The sequence below is a fragment of the Phocoena phocoena genome, chromosome 9 (assembly GCF_963924675.1).
Source record: "Phocoena phocoena chromosome 9, mPhoPho1.1, whole genome shotgun sequence".
Lineage (NCBI taxonomy): Eukaryota > Metazoa > Chordata > Mammalia > Artiodactyla > Phocoenidae > Phocoena > Phocoena phocoena.
In genome coordinates, this window is record NC_089227.1 from 33,268,078 (window position 1) to 33,288,395 (window position 20,318).

The 20,318-nt window shown below is 36.4% G+C and overlaps 1 protein-coding gene across 1 annotated transcript in view; it reads right to left on the reverse strand.

Annotated features, from left to right (window-relative positions):
- The window catches only part of ITGB8 (integrin subunit beta 8), an 82,035-nt gene that overhangs the window by 1,820 nt on the left and 59,897 nt on the right, over window positions 1-20,318 (reverse strand). Inside the window, exons 7-9 of the mRNA XM_065883548.1 lie at window positions 13,294-13,389; window positions 3,811-3,900; window positions 6-81 (exon numbers count right to left, since the gene is read on the reverse strand). Coding sequence (XP_065739620.1) covers window positions 6-81; window positions 3,811-3,900; window positions 13,294-13,389 — 262 coding nt within the window. The remainder of the gene's footprint in view (window positions 1-5; window positions 82-3,810; window positions 3,901-13,293; window positions 13,390-20,318) is intronic.

Below are 20,318 nucleotides of genomic sequence, written 5' to 3' on the forward strand. Positions count from 1 at the left end.
ATCTGGACAGATGGCAGTAATGTTAAAATAGATGCCTTTTATCTGGTTTTCCACCTGAACTTTCACTTCTGAAATGAGTTTCTGCAGAGATGACATTTTTTAGTTGTATACTATAGCAGTTTCTAATGTAAGCAACAAAACAGAGTCAAGTTTATCATGTCATTCTAGATTTAATTTTTAACGAAATCAAAGAGTTTGTCTCTGTAAAAGGTCGATTAAAAACAGTGTTTCCACATAATGACCCAATTACATTTGAAATACATAAAAAATACTGAAGGATTATCTGCATTTAAATGGCTCTATTTTTTCACATATTTCCATGACTGCATTTTGATCACTTCAGAGATATTTCTCACTCAGCTTGTTAGGAAAATAATCATTTTAATCCAATAACATTTATATTTTTTGGTAAAATTTAAATAAAGCATTGAGAATACATATATCATCACAGAGGCTAAATCTTGACAGCTTAAAATCTGGAACATGCTTCTGACATTTACAGCTGTTAAAGAAGCATTTCCATTTCAAACATTTTAGACTATCATGAAAGCTAAACTGCCTTACTGATACAGAATTGAAAGGTAAATTTTTGGGAGGGCATTTCTATACTGTAGGTATAAGAAATACCTGCCAGTTAAATGGCTGTATAAATTCTCCAAGAATGGCCTAGAATTTTTGCCAAATCCCTGGTGCTTGCTTATGTCAATCAAATTTGTTCCAATCCTTAATACTGAAATAGGGCCCCTTACTGGGCAGAAAATCATTTGCTCATTTATTCACTAATTTATATAATCATTCAAAAAACATGTATGTATTGCCTATTATGTATCAAGCACATCCTAATTTCATCCAATCTCTGGGTTCCAAAAGTTCTTGCTACATTAAATATATTCTGTAGATCTGTGTGAATTTCATCTCATAAAACTAAGAGTCTATCACATGCAAAAATCCTTAACTTATTTTTGTAAACAAAAGGAAAGGGAAAAGATGAAGTATGTACCTAAGGAAAGAGTGAGTAGCAGGGTGTGAAGGAAAAAGAAATCCCCATGGTTTCTAATTCTTTACTTGAGTAATTTTTCTTCTTCAACTGTATAATCAATAAAGAGATGTGTGCTTACTGATTAATAATTGATCATGGAATTATGGTAGTAAATCTTTAGAGTAAGATACTTCCTCAAATTTTATTTGAATAAAGGTAAGACTATATTAGTCACATTTTTTATCTACTAGAGAATTCATACATTGTAATCACTTAATTAAACAATTTCAGTAAAAAATAGAAACTTCTAATGGTATACAAATGGTATTGATATGGTTGGTTTGACAAATCAGAAGGAAGTTCCTAATACCATGACTGTTCTTTTTGCCCTTTTGAAATTCTGCTTCCCTTAAAACCTTAATCTAGTTTAACCAATGTTTTTCAAACAGGGTATGAAGACAAATAGCTAAAATTTTGCGCAGTTTTGAGATTAAGAAATTAAGTTTCAGGGCTTCTCTGGTGGCGCAGTGGTTGAGAGTCCGTCTGCCGATGCAGGAGACATGGGTTAGTGCCCTGGTCTGGGAAGATCCCACATGCCGCGGAGCGGCTGGGCCCGTGAGCCATGGCCGCTGAGCCTGCGCGTCCGGAGCCTGTGCTCCGCAATGGGAGAGGCCACAACAGTGAGAGGCCCGCGTACCGCAAAAAAAAGAAATTAAGTTTCAGACACCGTCTTAAGCTTGTCTTTTAATATCTAACAGGAACAGAGGCAGAATTTATTTTTTCTAATGTATAATTATTTTTTATTCAACATAATTTTTTTGTCTTAATTTCAGCTAAATTACTATTAAGTTATTATAGTCATGAATTTTATATAGTTTTAATTCTAATGGCAATGCAGATGTAAAGGATAAAAAACAAAATGCAATCACATTCACCTGTACTAAATTTGTATATAATTTTATAAAAGTCTTAAAAAGGAAATGCAAAGTATTAAAAGTTAGAATAAAATATTTTTATTATTTTTTCTTCAATGAACTGTGAACAGTTTCTGTTGAGCTGTGAAGACAAAATGAAATTTCAGAAGAATTTTGAAAGTATAGACATATATAAAATAATAACAGAACCCCAACTTAAGGAGATTGTTTCACCAGAGTTTTTGTTGGTTTTATTAAAATTGTTATTCAAATTGTTTAAGGTTAATCAGAACTGCAATTAGATAATGCATCACATACCTATCCTAGCAAATAAAGAACATGAAAAAAAAACCTGCTGTTTCCCTTTCCATGGGTGCAGTTTGAGATACAGGAAAGTTTGTCGACTTATATTTTTTCTTTGGGGTAATAAATGGGTTCATACTATGAAAACTAGGGTGACTTCTAACACTGTAAGCTCCTTTCTTATTTTGATTATACTTGGGAACAAACTTCGGATGGGAACGAATTGTACACAGGTTTGGTTTTCCTTGATAAGAAGCTCCACCAGTCCTAATGTTTTTTGTTTTTGTTTCGTAACAGTGAAGAAGAAATATAATTAAAGATGCTTTTCTTATTTCATCCAACATAGTCTTCAGATATAGAAAAATTCCTTGGCAAAAAACACAAAAACAAAAAAATCTTGCAAGGTTTATTTTCCTTTTAAAAAAAGAAAGTTTAAACAAGTCCTTCATTTTCTATCCCGTGTCTACTTCCTGCCTTTCTCTTTTGTAATTGAGTCGAAGGCAGATGTTCCATGAAGAAAATGAGAAGAGAAGCCTGCGATTTCTCACAGTGCTTGGGCTACTTTAACAATGTTCAACTCTACTGTGTCAGGAAGGAAAAAAGAGAATTTTGGGAAGTGAGAGTTTATCAATGGTGCATAAATTCAGGGTAGAATAAAGCATATCTTTAGACACTATGTAAAAAAGAAAAAAACAACAACAGAAAAACAGATTGTGTAACACAGAAGGAAGCACCTGGAAGCTGGAATTAAGGAAGACCTAGGTTCTGGTGCTGCTGCTTCTGCTTGTTAGCTGTTTGGCCTTTGATTGATTTGCTTAGCTTCTTTGAAGTTCTACAAATACACAGTGGGAGTACTAATACTTGCCTTATAGGTCGGTTGTGTGGATTAAATGAGGTCATGTATGGGAAATAATTGGTTCTTAGTGGTATTAAAATGACAGCTACTATTATTACAACTTCTTAAAAGAGATTATTCTATCCAGAAATGACTTAGATTGAGAGAGCAGATGTTTCTTAAATCTTTGCATTTGGTACCCACTCTACACGAACTGGGGACAGCATACAACTGTCATCTCAATAAAGTAGTGTGTCTCTTAGGGTGATTCTTTTAATCAAACTAGTTTAGTAAAACTGCTAAAGTAAACGAACAACCAAGTGATTGATCTAGGAGACCCCAACAAAGTTCTCTTAGTAATCTCTATATCTCATATAGTTCACTTTCCCTGGAAAGTTGCTGTTTAAATAACACTGTGGATTGATTACTTTATCTTTATGGCACTGGAAATTGTGAAATTTCTTGGTAATAAAGTATATTCTATAGCTGTGATTTGGTGACTCACTGAACATTTGATGAGGAAGGAAATTTAGATAGTCTGTAGCTCAACCTGAGTTTAGTAAACTGTGTCATTGAGACACAGTGAAGCACAGAAACCTGAAATGACTTTCCCAAGGTTCTATAACTAGTTAGTGGTAGAGCCAGGGCTAAGCTCAGTTTCCTAATTCCTAATCTTCTTTCCACCACTCCTCTCAAGATGATAGGGCATTAGTTTGTACCTTGCCATGGAAATTGGGGTTAAAAGTTTATTTGAAAAAATGTGTACAGTATATACATACCTTATAGGCTTCTACAACCAGATTATTGAGGTTTGCAGCCTTTGATTCTATTTCACCAGCAATGGTGCCAGGCAAGAGGGGTAGAAGATCCTAGAAAACATACCAATAACCTGCACTTAATGACAATAGTATACAATGGTTTAGCCATCAAATATTTAAATATCTGTAGTTATCAGTGGAAGGTGAGTCATTACATGAATCAAAAAATACGAGACACAAGAAAAATATAAGCAACTAAGCAGAGCAGCCAAAACATATGTTCCTGAAATAGTATGTATTTGTATGTGCATGAGTGTGTGTGCGTTCACAAGTTACATGCTGACCTAAAACTCAAAGCACAGACCGGTATTTCCCAAACTATCTCCCATAGAACATGGTCCCAAGAGATTTTAAAATGAAAAGGGTTCTGAGGGCAAATAAGTTTGATAAATTCTGCATATGGTTTATTCCATATAGAGACTCAAAATGTACACCACTGCAATTCAGAAATAATTTAGCATTATTAAATGCAGCATTCCCTAACATTTACTTAATTACAAAACTCTTTTCTCATGTAACATATACAACTATTTTGCAGAACTACTTTTCCATGGAATGGTCTTTAGGACATATTTGCCCAGACAGGAGAAAAAAATCAGAGTCACAAATGGAAGCTGCATGGAGCAGGTGTTCTTGATGGATGGTACATAATAATTATGGAATCAGCTCTAGGTATTCCTAGTGAGAAATGAGAATTAGCAAAGGCTTAAAGGTTTACCCAAGTTGTAGCTGAAGTAAGAATAGAGAAGAAACTAGTCTGACTAGAGTGAATGGTGCATATTTATATGGAATCAGATTATGAAAAGTCTTGAAATACATTTATATACTCATTTTACCATTCACAAGTATCATTAAGTTCCTGCTGTATGCCAGCTACTACTTGGTTACTAACAATTTGGTATCTCAGGTAATAGGGAAAATGTATCAGTTAAATACTTTAAAAATTCATTTATACACCCTTGATTAACCACCATATACCACTTTGGGAATGCTAAATTGCTACGCCACATAGTTTCCATCCTTAAGGATCTCACAGGAATATAAATGACAGTTTCAAAAAACAACGTACACCTGAAGCAATAGACATATGTACAGACCCTAATGAGAGGGATACTGAGTAAGCATTTGAGAGCTGGGGAAAGTTGTCAGGGACTGTTTCCTGGAGGAGGTGATTCATGAGCTGTGTCTTAAAGGATGAGTAAGAGTCAAGAAATGATGGAGAAGGGCTTCCAGGCATGGGAGATAGGTAGCAAGAACAAAGTCACAAAGGAGAGAAAGAGCCTGGTGAGTGTGTACGCAGGAGGATTAGAAGCACGACTGGAGGGACAAGTTTAACGCAGACAATATTAAAGACTTGATCCTCTAGATGAGAGGGAACCACTGGAACATTTTACTCTGGGGAGTACTGTGCTCACACCTGTGATTCAAATAGCTCATCCTGCAGCCGAGTGGAAGATAGATTTGGGAGATGAGTTAGGAGGCTATTACAATCCAAACAAAGATAATTAATAAAAATATCTCTGAGCAGCCAAATTAGGTGACTGAAACGGCATACACAGGACTCTTAGCAGAGCCTGTCAAGCTTTTAGAACCTGCTGACCCTTACTTTGCACACAATTCAATTAATAATAAACCTGGTTTTATGGTTTAACAGTCAGTGGAAATTTTCTTAAAGGAGTAGGGAGAAACTGCTAGAGCTAATATCACCATCAAGAAGTAATAGCAGAGGGCTTCCCTGGTGGCGCAGTGGTTGAGAGTCCGCCTGCCGATGCAGGGGACACGGGTTCGTGCCCCGGTCTGGGAGGATCCCACATGCCGCGGAGCGGCTGGGCCCGTGAGCCATGGCCGCTGAGCCTGCGCGTCCGGATCCGCGACGGGAGAGGCCACAACAGTGAGAGGCCCGCGTAACGCATAAAAAAAAAAAAAGAAGTAATAGCAGAGAAAAAGGAGGTAAAAGCAATAAAGAGCTGCACAGTAAGTTGAAATTCAATTTGAAATTTAAGCGTAGGGGTTAAGAACACAGGATTTGGGCTGTTAGGAAAGTTTGGGGAAGTATATAACTTCCCTAAATGCATTTCCTTCATCTTTAAAATGGGCATACTAGTAATATTGCCCTCATTGTTACGAGTTTTAAGAGTATTAAATGAGTTAATGTTAATAAACTCAGTGCCTGACAATTGTAAGTGCTCAATAAGTGGAAGCAGTTACTATTGTTAATAAAGTGATTTGGGCATTTAATTTGGGTCAGAGCCCTACTTCTGTGGATATTAATGGTTGTTTGCTTAAAAAGGGGGTTCCATGATATATAAGTTTGGGAAAACAGGGATTTATATTTTCACTATAAATTTCTAAGAGAAGAAATGGTATAATTTAAGTAGCACTTTCAGATGATAAATGTGGTAGTCAGGTATTAGGGAAATTGTTGAAGGGAACACCAGCTTTGTGGCAAGTTAAAATGGGTTCAAGTATTTGTTGAAGCCAAAAGAAAATGTAGTTTCTGTGAAGTATTAAAAAATAAATGAAGGACATTAGGAGTAGAAGGAAGAAGCAAAGACAACAAAGGAGATGAAGAAGACCCAGTGAACAGATATGTGTAATGAAAATTAGGGTATCACAATATTGTAGAAATGAAAAGAAGAGTTTTCTGGAAAAAAGAACCTCAAAGACTGTGAAAAGAAAGCTATAGCAGGATCAGAAGTTACAGGTTTGGGGGTGACAGGGGGAATCCCATTGGGTGCTGCCAGAGTGACATAGATGCCAAACGTCTTTTGGGCTTGTAGGACTCACCTGGCCCAAAAGATACTGGACAAAATCAACATTATTCTTATGTAGGAAGGCTTTGACTGGGTTAGCCACTTCCATGGCTCCTCTTGTTCCTTTACTAGATGACCTAGACCAAACCTAGGTACGTTGGTACTATTTTAAAATATTCTGCTATTCCCCAACCTCATCTATTATAAAGATATGCCCATGGGCTAGAAAAAGCAGAACTCTGGACATGAGTGGTATACTTGGAGTGTGAACTACTTTTCACCTGATAAAAGTCTCCTCCATTATTGTCACAGTCAGTACAACACCAAGTATCAGTGCCCACACTTGGTTCTAGGTGTTACAAACATAGAATTTATACTTATTTATGCTTAACTGCTAACTTAAGACCCTGTGTAGTATACAATACTTTTTTAAAAATTTCAACATCTTTATTGGAGTATAATTGCTCTACAATGGTGTGTTACCTTCTGCTGTATAACAAAGTGAACCAGCCATATGGATACATATATCCCCATATCCTCTCCCTCTTGCATCTCCCTCCCAGCCTCCCTATCCCACCCCTCTAGGTGGTCACAAAGCACCGAGCTGATCTCCCTGTGCTATGCAGCTGCTTCCCACCAGCCATCCATTCAACATTTGGTAGTCTATAAAGGTCCATGTCACTTTCTCATCTCATCCCAGCCCACCACTCCCTCTCCCTGTGTCCTCAAGTCCAGTTTCCACATCTGTGTCTTTATTCCTGTCCTGCCCCTAGGTTCTTCAGAACCATTTTTAAAATTAGATTCCATACATATGTGTTAGCATACGGTATTCATTTTTCTCTTTCTGACTTACTTCACTCTGTATGACACATTCTAGGTCCATCCACCTCACTACAAGTAACAAAACTTTGTTTCTTTTTATGGCAGAGTAATATTCCATTGTATATATGTGCCACATCTTCTTTATCCATTCATCCGTTGATGGACACTTAGGTTGCTTCCATGTCCTGGCTACTGTAAATAGAGCTGCAATGAACATTGTGGTACATGACTCTTTTTGAATTATGGTTTTCTCAGGGTATATGCACAGTAGTGGGATTGCTGGGTTGTATGGTAGTTCTATTTTTAGTTTTTTAAGGAACCTCCATACTGTTCTCCATAGTGACTGTATCAATTTACATTCCCACCAACAGTGCAAGAGGGTTCTGTTTTCTCCACACCCTTTCCAGCATTTATTGTTTGTAGACTTTTTGATAATGGCCATTCTGACCGGTGTGAGGTGATACCTCATTGTAGTTTTGACTTGCATTCCTCTAATGATTAGTAATGTTGAGCATCCTTTCATGTGTTTGTTGGCAATCTGTATATCTTCTTTGGAGAAATGTCTGTTTAGGCTTTCGGCCCATTTTTGGATTGGCTTGTTTTGTTCTTTTGATATTGAGCTGCATGAGCTGCTTGTATATTTTGGAGATTAATTCTTTGTCACTTGCTTCGTTTGCAAATATTTTTTCACATTCTGAGGGTTGTCTTTTCGTCTTCTTTCTGGTTTCCTTTGCTATGCAAAAACTTTTAAGTTTCATTAAGTCCCATTTGTTTATTTTTGTTTTTATTTCCTTTTCTCTAGGAGGTGGGTCAAAAAGGATCTTGCTCTGATTTATGTCATAGAATGTTCTGCCTATGTTTTCCTCTAAGAGTTTTATAGTGTCTGGCCTTACATTTAGGTCTTTAATCCATTTAGAGTTTATTATTCTGTATGGTGTTAGGCAGTGTTCTAATTTCATTCTTTTACATGTATCTGTCCAGTTTTCCCAGCACCACTTATTGAAGAGGCTGTCTTTTCTGCACTATGTATTCTTGTCTCCTTTATCAAAGATAAGGTGACCATATGTGCGTGGGTTTATTTCTGGGCTTTCTATCCTGTTCCATTGATCTGTATTTCTCTTTTTGTGGCAGTACCAAACTGTCTTGATTCCTGTAGCTTTGTAGTAGTGTCTGAAGTAAGGGAGCCTGATTCCTCAAGCTCCGTTTTTCTTTCTCAAGATTGCTTTGGCTATTCGGCTATTCAAGGTCTTTTGTGTTTCCATACAAATTGTGAAATTTTTGTTCTAGTTCTGTGAAAAATGCCATTGGTAGTTTGATAGGGATTGCATTGAATCTGTAGATTGCTTTAGGTAGTATAGTCATTTTCACAATGTTGATTCTTCCAATACAAGAACATGGTATATCTCTCCATCTGTTTGTATCATCTTTAATTTCTTTCATCAGTGTCTTATAGTTTTCTGCATACAGGTCTTTTGTCTCCTTAGGTAGGTTTAACCATAAGTATTTTATCTTTTTGTTGCAACGGTAAATGGGAGTATTTCCTTAAATTCTCTTTCGATATTCCATCATTAGTGGATAAGAATGCAAGAGATTTCTGTGCATTAATTTTGTATCCTGCTACTTTACCAAATTCATTGTTTAGCTCTAGTGGTTTTCTGGTAGCATCTTTAGGATTCTCTATATATAGTATCATGTCATCTGTAAACAGTAACAGTTTTACTTCTTCTTTTCCAATTTGGATTCCTTTTATTTCTTTTTCTTCTCTGCTTGTTGTGGCTAAAACTTCCAAAACTGTGTTGAATAATAGTGGTGAGAGTGGACAACCTTGTCTTCTTCCTGATCTTAGAGGAAATGGTTTCAGTTTTTCACCATTGAGAACGATGTTGGCTGCGGGTTTGTCATATATGGCCTTTATTATGTTGAGGTAAGTTCCCTCTATGCCTACTATCTGGAGGGTTTTTATCATAAATCGGTGTTGAATTTTGTAGAAAGATTTTTCTGCATCTATTGAGATGATCATATGGTTTTTCTCCTTCAATTTCTTAATATGGTTTATCACAGTGATTGATTTGCATATTGAAGAATCCTTGCATTCCTGGGAAAACCCTACTTGATCAGGGTGTATGATCCTTTTAAAGTGCTGTTGGATTCTCTTTGCTAATACTTTGTTGAGGATTTTTGCATCTATGTTCATCAGTGATATTCGCCTGTACTTTTCTTTTTTTGTGACATCTTCATCTGGTTTGGTTATCAGGGTGATGGTGACCTTGTAGAATGAGTTTGGGAGTGTTCCTCCCTCTGCTATATTTTGGAAGTTTGAGAAGGATAGATGTTAGCTCTTCTCTAATTGTTTGATAGAATTCACCTGTGAAGCCATCTGGTCCTGGGCTTTTGTTTGTGGAAGACTTTTAATCACAGTTTCAATTTCAGTGCCTGTGATTGGTCTGTTTATATTTTCTATTTCTTCCTGGTTCAGTCTAAGAAGGTTGTGCTTTTCTAAGAATTTGTCCATTTCTTCCAGGTTGTCCATTTTATTGGCATAGAGTTGCTTGTAGTAATCTCTCATGATCCTTTGCATTTGTGTAGTGCCAGTTGTTACGTCTCCTTTTTCATTTCTAATTCTATTTATTTGAGTCTTCTCCCTTTTTTTTCTTGATGAGTCTGGCTAATGGTTTATCAATTTTATCTTCTCAAAGAACCAGCTTTCATTTCCATTGATCTTTGCTATCATTTCCTTCATGTCTTCTTCATTTATTTCTGATCTGATCTTTATGATTTCTTTCCTTCTGCTTACTTTGGGGTTTTTTTTTGTTGTTGTTCTTCTTTCTCTCATTGCTTTAGGTGTAAGGTTAGTTGTTTATTTGAAATGTTTCTTGTTTCTTGAGGTAGGATTGTATTGCTATAAACTTCCATCTTAGAACTGATTTTGCGATGCATCCCAAAGGTTTTGGGTCATCGTGTTTTCATTGTCCTTTGTTTCTAGGTATTTTTTGATTTCCTCTTTGATTTCTTCAGTGATCTCTTGGTTATTTAGTAGTGTATTGTTTAGCCTCCATGTGTTTGTATTTTTTACAGACTTTTTCCTTTATTTTATGTCTAGTCTCATAGCATTGTGGTTTCAAAATATACTTGATAGAATTTCAAATTTCTTAAATTTGCCAAGGCTTTATTTGTCACCCAAGATATGATCTATCCTGGAGAATGTTCCATGAGCACTTGAGAAGAAAGTGTATCCTATTGTTTTTGGATGGAGTGTCCTATAAATATCAATTAAGTCCATCTTGTTTAATGTGTCATTTAAAGCTTGTGTTTCCTTATTTATTTTCATTTTGGATGATCTGTCCATTGGTGAAAGTGGGGTGTTAAAGTCCTCTACTATGAATGTGTTACTGTCGATTTCCCCTTTCATGGCTGTTAGCATTTGCCTTATGTTTTGAGGTGCTCCTATGTTGGGTGCATAAATATTTACAATTGTTATATCTTCTTCTTGGAGTGATCTCTTGGTCATTATGTACTGTCCTTCTTTGTCTCTTGTAGTAGTCTTTATTTTAAAGTCTGTTTTGTCTGATATGAGTATTGCTACTCCATCTTTCTTTTGATTTCCATTTGCATGGAATATCTTTTTCCATCCCCTCACTTTCAGTCTGTATGTGTCCCTAGGTCTGAAGTGGGTCTCTTGTAGACAGCATATATATGGGTCTTGTTTTTGTATCCATTGAACCAGTCTGTGTCTTTTGGTTGGAGCATTTAACCCATTTACGTTTAAGGTAATTATCGATATGTATGTTTCTATTACCATTTTTTAAATTGTTTTGGGTTTGTTATTGTATGTCTTTTCCTTCTCTTGTGTTTCCTGCCTAGAGAAGTTCCTCTAGCATTTGTTGTAAAGCTGGTTTGGTGTTTTCTCTTAGCTTTTGCTTGTCTGTAAAGGTTTTAATTTCTCTGTTGAATCTGAATGAGATCCTAGCTGGTTAGAGTAATCTTGGTTATAGTTTTTTCTCTTTCATCACTTTAAATATGTCCTGCCTGTCCCTTTTGGCTTGCAGAGTTTCTGCTGAAAGATCGGTTAACCTTATGGGGATTCCCTTGTATGTTATTTGTTGTTTTTCCCTTGCTGCTTTTAATATTTTTTCCTTTTATTTAATTTTTGATAGCTTGATTAATATGTGTCTTGGCGTGTTTTTCCTTGGATTTATCCTGTATGGGACTCTCTGTGCTTCCTGGGCTTGACTGACTGTTCCCTTTCCCATATTAGGGAAGTTTTCAACTATAATTTCTTCAGATATTTTCTCCTTCCCTTTCTTTTTCTCTTCTTCTTATGGGGCCCCTATAATTTGAATGTTGATGCATTTAATCTTGTCCCAGAGGTCTCTGAGTCTGTCCTGAATTCTTTTCATTCTTTTTTCTTTACTCTGCTATGTGGTAGTTATTTCCACTATTTTATCTTCCAGGTCACTTATCTGTTCTGCTGCCTCAGTTTTTCTGCTATTGATTCCTTCTAGAGAATTTTTAATTTCATTTATTGTGTTGTTCATCCTTGTTTGTTTGCTTTTTAGTTCTTCTAGGTCCTTGTTAAACATTTCTTGTATTTTCTTCATTGTATTTCCTAGATCTTGGATCATCTTTACTATCATTACTCTGAATTCTTTTTCAGGTAGACTGCCTATTTCCTCTTCATTTGTTTGGTCTGGTGGGTTTTTACGTTGCTCCTTCATGTGCTGTGTGTTTCTCTCTCTTATTTTGCTTAACTTGCTGTGTTTTGGGTCTCCTTTTTGCAGGCTACAGGTTCGTAGTTTCTGTTGTTTTTGGTGTCTGCCCCCAGTGGGTAAGGTTGGTTCAGTGGGTTGTGTAGGCTTCCTGGTGGAGGGGACTAGCGCCTGTTTTCTGGTGGATGAGGCTGGATCTTGTCTTTCTGGCAGGACCGCGTCTGGTTGTGTGTTTTGGGGTTTGTGTGAACTTGTTATGATGTTAGGCATCCTCTCTGTTGAGGGGTAGGTTTGTGTTCCTGCCTTGCTAATTGTTTGGCATGGGGTGTCCAGCAGTGGACCTTGCTTGTCATGAGTGGAGCTGGGTTTTAACTTTGAGATGGGGATCTCTGGGAGAGCTCTCGCCGATTGATATTTCGTGGGGCTGGGAGGTCTCTGGTAGACCAATGTCCTGAATTCAGCTCTCCCATCTCAGAGGCTCAGGCCTTACAGCCGGCCGGAGCCCCAAGACCCTGGCAGCCACATGGCTGGAGAAGATGGGCTATGAATTGGGTGTCAGCCACTGCCCTGTTGTAGCTCTGTCTCAGCTATCTCCAAAGGTCACCCAGATACATTGGGTTATTCTACCAGCAGAACTTGCACATGCCAGTCTGGGATTTATAGATGTTCTCCTGATACTCTTAATTGAAATACCTTGCATTCATGGTGGTGCGAGATACGCTAATAGTGTTGGTTCTCTTCAGTTCAGAGTCTGTAACAGTCAGCCTTCATGTGACCAAGTCAGGAGTAGCTGGCCAATGATCCCGGAGTGATAACATGTCAGATTCCACGAAGGCTTTCTGCAGCACCTGAGCAGTAGTCCCAAGCAGCCACTCCGCTCAGCTGCAGTACTCTGACCGGGGAACTCAGTGGGACCCTCACACAAGGATTTCTGCCGGCCCTGTAGCCTGAGTTGCCCACCCAGGCAAGGAGTTGAGGAGAGCATCTCCTGCCCCATCTCACCAGAGGAATGGACACCTGGGCTATGTTAGTTAATACAGTATTAAATTTAGATTGTACAAAGTATAATAACTCCAGAATCCTTACCTGGGGTTCTAAAAAGTATTCTAATTTTAACTATAGATGCAAACATTTTAATTTTTATATTTTGGGAGTTAACATACCTTATACCAGTGAAACTGTTTTCCTTGAACTGCAAATATGACATTAATGTTGTTGTCTATTAACTTTTCTGAAAGTTGGCCTAACGAGGGATGTTCCTGTAACAGAAAATGAAATAAAGAAGGGAGTGAAATTTAGTAGCTCAATTCCACACACTTCCAAACATCTATTATGAGGAAAACTGTCTGATTAACATAAAAATGTATTGTGTCGGGAAGGATTATCATTTTACTAGAGGCATTTAAATTCTTTTAAAAAATAAGGTCAGGGCTTCCCTGGTGGCGCAGTGGTTGAGAGTCCGCCTGCCGATGCAGGGGACACGGGTTCATGCCCCAGTCCAGGAAGATCCCACATGCTGCGGAGCGGCTGGGCCTGTGAGTCACGGCTGTTGAGCCAGCATGTTCGGAGCCTGTGCTCCGCAATGGGAGAGGCCACAACGGTGAGAGGCCCACATACCACACACACACAAAAAAAATAAATAAGGTCAACATCAACATTATTAAGGAGATTTTAAAGACAAAGGCTCCATAAAAACCTTAGAAATTCAGAAAAACGAAGAGGGTTGCATTCAACATAGTACAAAGAGTGTTTAGCACTTCTTTAGATTAACATTGGACTCCAAGTAATATAATTGACAGATTATTTAATATTCAGAAACAGAGACCTATTAGTGACAATCACATTCTGAGGTGAAATTCAGTAACAAGTTTTAAAATGCAAATATATGCATGTATATATATACATATTTACATACATATAAAAATTTGATATATAACATGGTATAGAACAAAGTTTGTTTAAAAGAAGAAAACCCTGTATTCAAATCTCGGATTGTCAGTTTATGATAAAAATTGTATTTCAGGTCTATCCTCTATAACATGTGAATGGTATCTGCCTTCCATGATTGCTGGCAAAAGTAGAAAGATAACAACAGTATGTGAATTATTTAGAGCAGTTTCTTGCATATACTCAAAGCTAATAGCAGTTATTATCATTTTTATTTCCAAGAGATTATACAAGGTGTAGATTACAGATCTTTCAACTTGTTATCATTATACTTTTTTGTCATTTATGTATACATATATTTATATTACAAATCTGTCTTACATTGATATATAAAACTTATGTAGCTCTAACTGTGACACTCTTTGCAGTGGTGGGAAAGAAAGCAGGGGATGAGCAGAAAGGGAATAAAACTTAGTAAATATGAGAAATCTGACAACTATGGAATTTGCTATATAAAGTTATGTAGTAAGACATAGTACTTGATATTTTTCTTTCTATAAATGCTCTTTTAGATATTAAAGCAATCTCAAATAACAACTCTAGATACCTTTAGAGAAATGATGTCAAACTTCACCTGCAGTTGGGCCCACCTGTTTTTGGTGCCTAGTAGTGTAAGCCAAGGATCATGTGACTGAGCCTAATTAGTATCATCTGATTCAAGTTCAGATTACTCTGTAGTTTTTGTTTCCCCTTTCACCCTCCAATGCTAACTGTGCTTTTCTTAAGGGAAAATTTTGTTTAAACCATCTTGGTTAATATTTCTGGATTTTGGCAACTATATGAACTTAGAAAGAGCTAATTTTACTAGTTTCACTTATAGCCTAAGTTCTTTGACCCACTTATTAAACTTATATATATAAGTTTAATAAGATATAAGACACAGCCTTGTGCTTAAAACTATCATCACTAACATGAGTAACTGGTGTGATTTGAATATCTATGTCCCACTTTCCAGATTCATACATTGAAATCCTAACCTCCAAGGTGATGTAATATTAGGAGGTGGGCCTTTGGGATGTGATTAGGTCTTGAAGGTAGAGCCCTCTTGAATGGGATTAGTGCCCTTATAAAAGAGAGCCAGTGGAGAAAGTTCCCTTGCACCTTCTTCCATATGAGGTTATAACTAGGAGGTGTTGTCTTTGAACCAAAAAGTAGGCTCTCACCAGACCCCGAATCCTCTAGTGCCTTGATCTTGGACTTACCAACCTCAAAAACTGTGAGGAATAAATTTCTGCTGTTTATAAGCCACCGAATTTATGATGTTTTGGTATAGGAGCCCGAATGGACTAAGATAATAATCATAACAAATATCCTTTATTTCTATATAATCTATAATTGCTTTGTAGAAACAAATAAAATTTTCTTGAACTACAATTAAATGTGATATGACTCCAATTTACAAAGGGGTATAAAAAGTATTACCACATGGATTTGCATAAGAAAAATTCTACCCACAGCAATTCTTAAGAATATAATTTGAGAGTAATAGAAGAACAATCCCCAAAATATAAGTTCTATCAGATAAATTTTTATTCCTTGTTCCTAATAATATGCATACTCTTAAAATAGACTTATGACAGTTTGCATAATGCTGGTAAATTAAAGAGAACAACAACAAAAAAGAGAACAAGTAAAAGAAGGTAAGTCTAGCTGTATTGGGAATATTTTTTTAAGGGCAACAACTACTTTTCAAATATTTTTGCTTTGACAAAAAATAATCACAGTTTGCCAAGCATTCCCCCTTCTTAATTTTTAAAACCATTCATATTTTCAGGAAAATTTAATCCATATGTTTTTAACCAGCTTATACTTAACTCACATAAAATCAATATTAAAGAACAGTCCAAAATGTAAGCAGCTTTTGGAGGCTGCTTAATCTCTTTCCCCTTTTCAAAAACAGGAAGTCACATTGACCAAAAGTACACAAAATTTAAATCTAGAAAGTTCTTGTTTGCTCCGAAGATCATTAAGAAGGTCAGTTGGATTTTTAAGCTTAAAAGGACACATTTTTTAAGCCTAGAAAGAAATGTTTTAAAAGAAAATTCCAAGTACCTCGAGGCAGATTGTTAAAACTACAAATATTTAATAGATGTTTAAACAAACCATTGTTGATGGGAGAATTTTGGATTAATGGCCACTGTTGAAACCCCTTCCCCTTTCCTCCATGAAGCATAGTATCTTTTAAGTATTTTATCTTTTATGTCTTGTATTTCACTAGCAGGAACACTCCCTCTCAGCCAGCTGTCCTGTGCTGGTGACGTCACTGCTCCTCAGCTTTAACTCCCCCTCTGTCTAACCCATTACATATTGTTTCTCTGAACTCTGAAAATAATTAATGGAGATAACAAGCATTTCTGGGGCAGAAGGGAGAAGGGAAAGCAATGTGCCAAGGCAGCTGCTAAGTAATTAAGGGCAAAAGGATTCCATTCACATTTTTCTTCTTCACCAACACCTTCACTGTGATTTGTGGGAAATAACTTATAAATGTTAGAAGGGAAGATGAGGTAAGAAAGATTCAATGGAGACAGTTTCGGTTAAAGAGATAACTATGTAGAGATGTATGAATTTTAATAATGTGCCTGTGTAGTGACAAGAAAATAAGTGTTTTAAGATTCTCCATAAAAGTGAGTTTCATTATAAAAAGTTCTTATAAGATAATATAGAATTTGAAACATTGAATATCATAATAAGATACAAAACAAAAAACCAATGTCTTGGTTAAATAAAAGTATTCAGTTATCTGGATTACTTTTTATAGTTCACTTTTTAGAGGACAGAGACAGCATGAAAACAATGTGATAGCACAGATTTATTTAGAGATGAAGATTTTATGTGTTGTCAGTCCGCATCTCTCCCAATGGCCTATTTGTCTATCTATATGGCTGCATAGTCATAATCGCATAGACCCATGTTTCCCATTAGTGGCACTATGGACAGTTTGTGTTGTGGGTGTGAGGCTGTCCTGTGCATTGTAGGGTACTTGGCTACATCCCTGGCCTCTACCTATAAGAGGCCAGTATCTCCCTCCTCCCCTAGTTGTAACAACCAAAATGTCTCTGGACATTGAAATGTTCTCTGGAGGGCAAAATCGTTCTGGTTGAGAGCCATACCAAGAGCAGGGGCTTGGAAGCAGACCACCTGGGCCTTCAACTCTTGGCTCTGCAATTACTAGCCATGTAACACTGGGCATCTGTCTTAACCTTCTATGATACAGTTTCTGTATATGTAAAACGTATAAATACTAGTATCTACCTCTCAGGGTTATGGTGGGAATTAAATGGGTTAACATGTGTAAAGACTTTCATTTACCATTTTCTAATTATTAAGCCCATATTAATGGTAAGTAGAAGCTCATGTCCTGATGTCACACTGCTTGTCATTTACCTAGGCACTACTATGCAGGGCTGTGTGACCACAGACAAGTTCCTGATCCTTTTAGTGCTTCCATTTTCTCATTTATAAAATGGAGGTAATAACAATATCTACACTTCACTGGGAGGCTGGGTGGTGCTCCCTAAGTGTAAAGGGACAAATACCACAGGGCTGCTTAATAAAAGACAGCTTTCAATAAAAGACTGCTTAATAAAAGACATTTGGAGGCCATTACTAAAGGCTAAATGCTGGGCTCTTGGATATGCTTTAACTTGCCTCATTTATTTACCTTTTGCACCTGGCTCCTGAAGTGTTCGAATTTGTGGCTCTTGCCAAACATGGTATCAGTTACATTCTTGATATCCTTGCTACTGAATGAGGGGCATGGAATAACCATTTTTGTAAGCTTTTCAATAAGAATGGTAGTAAGTTTTCTGCTTAAATATGACTTAACCAAACATATAATTTATTTGGAACAGTTTATTTCATAAGTATTTTCATCAATTTTTGTTTTTATTGAGTCACTTTGGAAAATCAGTATTTTTTCTCATTTTCAGGGGCACTATAAAAGCAACATGAGACTACTCTGAGCCTAGCTCAGGTGATTCTGTGTGAAACTTTTGCTTTCAATTTTAAAGAAGAAAAAATAAATATTGTTTGCAGAAATAATTTCCTGGGTAATTTTCTGCAAGCATGACAAGCATTAAAATTAGGTCTATTCTAAAGTTATTATTAAAGTCATTATTGTTCACATGCCCCCCCCATCCCTCTCCCCACTGGTAACCACTAGCTTGTTCTCTGTATCTGTGAGTCTGTTTCTGTTTTGTTATATCCATTCATTTGTTTTATTTTTTATATTCCACATATAAGTGAAAATATGCAGTATTTGTATTTCTCTGTCTGAGTCATTTTACTAAGCATAATACCCTCTATATCCATCCATGTTGTTGCGTATGGCAAAATTTCATTCTTTATTATGGATGAGTAATATTCCATTGTATATATATACCACAAACTTCTTTATCTGTTCAGTTGTTGATGGACACTTATGTTGCTTCCATATCTTGGCTGTTTTACATATTGCTCCTATGAACATTGGTGTACATAGATCTTTTTGAATTAATGTTTTCATTTTCTTCAGATATATATATACCCAGGAGTGGAATTGCTGGATCATATGTTAGTTCTATTTTTAATTTTTTGAGTAGCCTCCATACTGTTTTCCAAGTTGGAGGGTTCCCTTTTCTGTACATTCCTCACTGACATTTATTGTTTGTAGTCTTTTTGATGATGGTCATTCTGACTGGTGTGAGGTGATATCTCATTGTGGTTTTGATTTGCATTTCCCTGATGATTAGTGATGTTGAACATCTTTTCACATGCCTGTTGGCCATCTGTATGTCTTCTTTGGAAGAATGCCTATTCAGGTCTTCTGCCCATTTTTTTAATCAGGGTGTTTTTGATATTGAGTTGTATTAGCTGTTGATATATTTGGATATTGCCCCCTTATTGGACATATCATTTGCAAATATCTTCTCATGTTCAGTAGGTTGCATTTTCATTTTTTTGATGGTTTCCTTTGCTGTGTAAAAGCTTTTAAGTTTGATTAGGCCCCATTTGTTTATTTTTGCTTTTGTTTCCCTTGCCTGAAGAGACAGGTCCAAAAACATAGTGCTAAGATCTTCGTCAAAGACCATACTCCCTATGTTTTCTTCTAGGACTTTTGTGGTTTCTGGTCTTACATTTAGGTCTTTAATCCATTTTCAGTTTATTTTTGTATATGGTGTGGAAAAAAAGTTCTAATTTTATTCCTTTGAATGTAGCTGTCCAGTTTTCCCAGCACCACTTGTTGAAGACTGTCTTTTCCCCACTGTATATTCTTGCCTCCGTTGTCATAGATTAATTGACCATATGTGCATGGGCTTATTTCTGGGCTCTCTATTCTGTTCAGCTGATCTGTATGGCTCTTGTTGTGCCAATACCTTACTGTTTTGATTATTGTAGCTTTGTAGTATAGTCTGAAGTCAGGAAGCATGATACCTCCAGCTTTCTTCTTTTTTCTCAAGATTTCTTTGGCAATTTGGGGGTCTCCCATGGTTACATATAAATTTTAGGATAATTTGTTCTAGTTCTGTGAAAAATGTTATTGGTAATTTGATAGGGATTGCATTAAATCTGTAGATGCTTTGGGTAAAATGGCCATTTAAACAATATTAATTCTTCCAATCCAAGAGCATGGGATGTCTTTCCATTTCTTTTTATCATTTTCAGTTTCCTTCATCAGTGCTTTATAGTTTTCAGAGTATAGGTCTTTCACCTCCTTGGTTAAGTTTATTCCTAGGTATTGTATTCTTTTTGATGTGATTTTAAATGGAATTGTTTTCTTACCTTCTCTTCCTGAGAAAATACATAATACTAATACATTATTAGTGTATAGAAAAGCAATAGATTTTTGTATATTAATCTTGTATCCTGCAACTTTACTGAATTAATTTATTAGTGCTAATAGCTTTTTGATGAAGACTTTAGGGTTTTCTATATACAGTATCATGTCATCTGCATATAGTGATAGAATCATCTATATTCATCAGAGATATTGGCCTGTAATTTTCTTTTTTTTTTTACTGTCTTTCTCTGGTTTTGGTGTCAGGGTAATGGTGGCTTCATAGAATGAGTTTGAAAATGTTTCCTCCTCTTCAATTTCTTGAAATAGTTTAAGAAAGATAGGTATTAACTCTTCTTTATATGTTTGTTAGCGTTCCCCTGTGAAGCCCTTTGGTCCTGGACTTTCGTTTGGGAGGTTTTGATTACTGATTCAATTTCAACACTAGTTATCAGTCTATTCAAATTATCTATTTCTTCCTGATTC